This window comes from Trachymyrmex cornetzi, unplaced genomic scaffold (assembly GCF_001594075.2).
Source record: "Trachymyrmex cornetzi isolate Tcor2-1 unplaced genomic scaffold, Tcor1.1 scaffold637, whole genome shotgun sequence".
Classification (NCBI taxonomy): Eukaryota; Metazoa; Arthropoda; class Insecta; order Hymenoptera; family Formicidae; genus Trachymyrmex; species Trachymyrmex cornetzi.
In genome coordinates, this window is record NW_017299956.1 from 778,231 (window position 1) to 783,413 (window position 5,183).

General features: G+C 34.3%; 1 protein-coding gene across 1 annotated transcript in view; it reads right to left on the reverse strand.

Annotated features, from left to right (window-relative positions):
- Positions 1-1,193, reverse strand: part of LOC108766847 (uncharacterized) — a 10,791-nt gene extending 9,598 nt beyond the window's left edge. Inside the window, 2 exon segments of the mRNA XM_018516377.1 lie at positions 858-985; positions 1,063-1,193. Coding sequence (XP_018371879.1) covers positions 858-985; positions 1,063-1,193 — 259 coding nt within the window.
- Between the last annotated feature and the right edge of the window lie 3,990 nt (positions 1,194-5,183).

Below are 5,183 nucleotides of genomic sequence, written 5' to 3' on the forward strand. Positions count from 1 at the left end.
CCACTGCGCGCAAGACGGTGTCTCGTTCCGGAAATTCCCCTGGTCGTAAAATTCATCTGAAACAAAAAATGTCATGCGTTTCTTGTTCGGTAGGATTGTCATTGTGGAATAGACTAGAATAAACTAATTCGGTTAAAATTTTACAAAATGGCGGCAGTTCAAAATTTTTTTTTATTTTTACCTATTTTTTTCGTTACTTTTTTCGCGATTAAAAAAAAAGTATGTTATATATCGACATGATTGTAGTCTATTCCATGGAGAAAACAATTACGCGTATTTAAAAAAAAAACATTAAGATTCATTAAAAATTCGCTGAGTTATCACTTTCGGAAGGATGAAAAAAGTGGTTTCGAGAAAACGCGTTTAAAGTTTTCAGTTTGGTTTTCTCGATGTAAATGTTAAAATCGGGATACTTACAGCTAATCATCTATTCCAGGCCCATACAGCAGTCCTTCGGCTTCTTCAAAATTTAGTTGTTCATGGAGTTTTTCGTTTTTTCGTAGCGTTCTTTCCTCCATTGAAGCAAATGCCACGTACCCGTGGGAGACGCTCGATGCGTGCTTCCGCACGGGTCGACTCAATGACTCATAACTTTTGAATCGTAACGAATATCGATTTGCCCTTTTAGCACAACATTCTAGACAGTTATAGCTATCGAAATCCGCAAAAAAAATTTCGATTTTTTTGACCCAACAAACGAGACTGGACCCTTAAGTTAAATCTTAAGTTTTATCTCAATTATGTTTTTTAAATAAAATAGCTTTCTAGATGGATAAAAGACTTTCGATTGCCTTTTCTTCGATCGATAATGAATGTTCTCTATATAATAATTAGCGTCATAATGCTTATAAAGCCACCACAAAGAATCGCCGAAATTGGGATGACGTTAAACAAATAAACCGGCTTGAAAATCTTGTCTTCCGCCAACTGCGATGAATATGTCTCCTTCAGACGCATTATCATACCGTCCAAAAATTTCTGCAAACTGGTAAACGCAATATTTTTATGGCCAAAGGAAAGGTTAAATGTGCAAAAAGGATTTCGTGACAGATATATCTACTATGATAATTTATCACGCCTGTATATGGATTATCCTTGGAGAGCATCATTGCTAAATTGGTCATCCTCTCAGTAGTAATACTCGATAACTTACAGGGTATCTTTTTTTCTATGCATTTCTTTTGAACACTCATAACGCCATAAAGGCAACAGGAGAACTAAGCGCCCGTCGTAATTCCTTAAACGAGTTGTCACACTGCTTATTCCAAACAAATCTTGCTTAATTCTCAGTCAGCTTATAAGGCGGTTTTGCGAACGAAGAAAATCCTTTAACAAACTTTCGGTAATAAGAACATAGATCCAAAAAGCTTCGTAGATGCTTCTTGTTTCGTGGGATTGACCAATTGGCTATGGCAGCAATTTTCTCATCATCCGTAGAAATTCCATCAGATGAAATTACATACCTCAAATATTTTACCTTTCGTCCAAAAAGATCATATTTTTTTGGATTGATTTTTAGATATACTTCTCGCATTCGTAAGAATATCTTTTTTAAATTTCCTATCATTTCTACGAAACTTTCACTAAAAATAATCACATCGTCAAGATAGACTAAACAAATTTTTGAAAGTAACTCCTGGAGAATTTGTTTTATTAGTCGCTCGAACGTCGCAGGAGTATTACACAAACCAATGGCATTACTCTAAACTGCCATAACCAATTTCCGATCGAAAATACTGTTTTCTCTTTATCTTTTGGTCAAATTTTAACTTGCCTGTACCTACTTTTTAGATCTAACGTGAAATACCAAGAGTTACTTGAAAGTTGATCGAAGATATCATCTACTCTGAGTAAAGGATAAGAATCCTTCTTAGTAACAGCATTTAACTTGCGATAATCGTTCAATATCCAAGCCTAACGAGGCAATACTCTTCCCAAATTTTTCTCTCCTCCTATTTGTGAACTGCGAATAATAACTTTGCAATGATTGCATTTCCCCGAAACGCATCTCAAGTTTCGACATCAATTCCTCGAATTGCAAATTTTGCATATTTTCCAAGATTGCACGTTCTCTACTACGCAAGCACGAAACCAGAATAGTGGTCTTCGTCTCGTCTGCCCAACGGTTCGCTCGGGCGATTACTAGCGTTTTCGAATGGAGTGGGTTTGAACTCGACCCGGATCGGTTAACCCGTGTTTGACCCAAAAATATCATGATCTTGTCCAATCAGAAATCGAAATAGAGCACGTGACGTCATTGATCCGACCCGGGTCAGGTTCAAACCCACTCCATTCGAAAACGCTATAGGTTGAATTGCGCGATATATTCGCGTAAAGGCGCGTTCCTCTCATGGTATCAGGTTTAAACTTGACGCCCATCTGACCACGAAATGCCTCAGACGTAGGGGAATGTCGTCAGGGTTGGGACACCTTTTGACTTTGCTGTATAACTTTTGTTTAAATTAGAAATTTCTCGATTTTGTCGTCTTATTTCAAAGTTAGGATGATTATAAGAAAGTTTCACGTTGGACGAATCAACGCGCACCATTGAAAAAAAAAATTATAGACAAATTAAAAAAACAAAAAATGTAGTCAGGGTTGGGACTTGCTGTCAGGGTTGGGACATTGTAGAATATCGGCTAAATATATGCTAAAATAATTTTTTACGAACAAATATGGAATCCATCTTTCTGTTTTATTCAATTATACTTAAATTATACTTAAATTGACGCGAAATCTTCCCGAAAACGTTATTCTGATTCGCTCGATCAGACGTTCGCTTGTAGCGAGAAGTTCTGAAAACAAACAATTTTTATATAATTTTTATATAATTTTTATATAGGTGATAACCTATATAAGATACCAAACCTTGCAACCGAGTGCATTTTTCTCCATATATACATATAACTAGCTATAAAAAGAAATAAACAAACAGTTTAGGGAATGAACTTTTCCCTTCGGGAAATTATTGATGGTCAACCACATAATAGAAATATATACTTACTTCGGCATTAGCATATTTTCCGTCCAAATTTCAAGACCTTCTTTACGGACACTACAAAACTTTTTGATATGCCGAAAATTGAATTAAAGCACAAATCTTATTATAACCTCTCTTTGACACGAGCAATGCTCTGAAAAGTTTACTGTTACCGAGAGTAGTAATGTCACGCTTTGACATTGGTGGCGCTAAGTGTCTCGGAAAAAATATAGCAGTGTCCCAACCCTAACAGCGTCTCAACCCTGACGACATTCCCCTATATTAATTCGCCGCTGTGATTTTAATTCTTTATGGATACTCAATATGAATTCTGATTAATTATCTAATTCACGTGACCAACAGTTATTTTAGTTCCTTATTATGATACATTTAAAAATTTATTTTATTAAAAAAAATTATTACTTAAAAGGTAAAGAAACAAGTATTATACTTAAAAATTGTTAATTATGAACAAGAATTATTTTTGCTGCAATCAGGAAATCTGTAATGAAATCCAAGAAGTATCATAGTGGATAACGTGTTTTTTCTGACGATGTTCTAAAATGTTTTTAAACAGAAGCAAAATAATGACTTTTGGTAATTGATTTTTGTCAACTTCGGATTAATCCTTCTTAAGAATCAATATTATTGTTCCATGCGATTGCACATTTCTTTCGCTCATATTTTCCATTCTAAAATCACGAGAGCAATAATACATTCGCTGAAATAAATATTATGGAAACAATCGGCACTACTTACTTTCATTCGTGTATGTTTTACTCAACACGTAGAATCGCTAGTGATCCTCTGCTACCATAGAATGCTGCTTAATATGATTGGTTCCTGTTCTTATTCTTCAGTGGACTAAATGTAGAAACCAATTAAAATAAAGAACCATTGAACATGCACACTGAGCTGCTATTTTTCTAGGAGCTTTCCAGCGAGAGACACAAATTGACACAAGAGTGATCCTGTCCTTGTTCGATAATCAATAAGAAACAAAAATAGAATGGTTTTTGTGTCGATTTGTATCTCTGCTGAAAAGCTCTCTTTGAACACAGCTTATGACATGTGCTAATTATAACTGAGAGTCATTAAAATTCCCTACTGACAATACATCTCATTGGTTAATCGATTTAATTCCTGGATTTAGTCGACATGCAATTGAATAACGTGCATACAACGAAAACTCATTTCTAATCAATCAAAAACTTCTGTTGACACAATTATTTTTATTTATTAACAATACAATTAATGATAATCATGTGCTGTAAATTACCAAGCTTGGTCAATAAAAAGTCTGTAGCCAAAAATTGATAAGAAGATATATTGTAGTTATGGATATTATCGGTCAGCATCGATCCGTCTCGGCGAAACATATACTTCATCCGTTTTCTGTCAACCTTTGGTTGGCAGCAGTCGATCATAAAAACGCATATTTCCTTCGTTTCTTGCCAACCTTCGATTGGCATTAGTCGGTCATAAAAATATTAGATATTAAATTAAATAATCGATAAGAGAATTTAATTGTGTGCCCGGTATAAAAAAATCTCTAAAATTCTTAAAAAAGTATATTTTAAAAAGAAAATTAGACGAAAGCTGGAATATGCATCTTATAAAAACTTTTAAAAAATCTTCAGAATTATTAGAAAGACATATTAGATGAGAGGAAAGTAAGGGGATGAGCATAATAGCAGGAATAAGAAATAATGATTTCAACCTATCAGAAATCATTCCGATGTATCCGATTTCTGATAGGTTACAATCGTTTATTCTTTATTCCTAATTTCTTATTCCTTCTATTGTGCGCAGGGCCTTAGTGACAAGGTAAATTGGCAAGCTCGTCTTATTAGAACCACAAAAGATCGTCCTTGTTACAGGAGATTACGTATAGCCAAGAGGTGGCAGATATAGATACAGGAAGCAAGTATAATTGAGCATTTTAAAATCAAATGTATATTTATTGGTCATCGTGAAAAGCGAGAATTTAGTGCATATCAAACGGAGTAGCAATTCTTATTTTTAGAACATTTCCAACAATCTCCAGCCAAATATGCAATCCGAATAACTTTGGCGATTTTTCGGATATTTCGAGAGAATCCCGTTTTTAACCACGAAATATGTCTTTATAATCTTTCGAGTATATCCATCATTATAAAATTCTTACTATTTAATTATAATCTAATATAAAAATACTATTAAT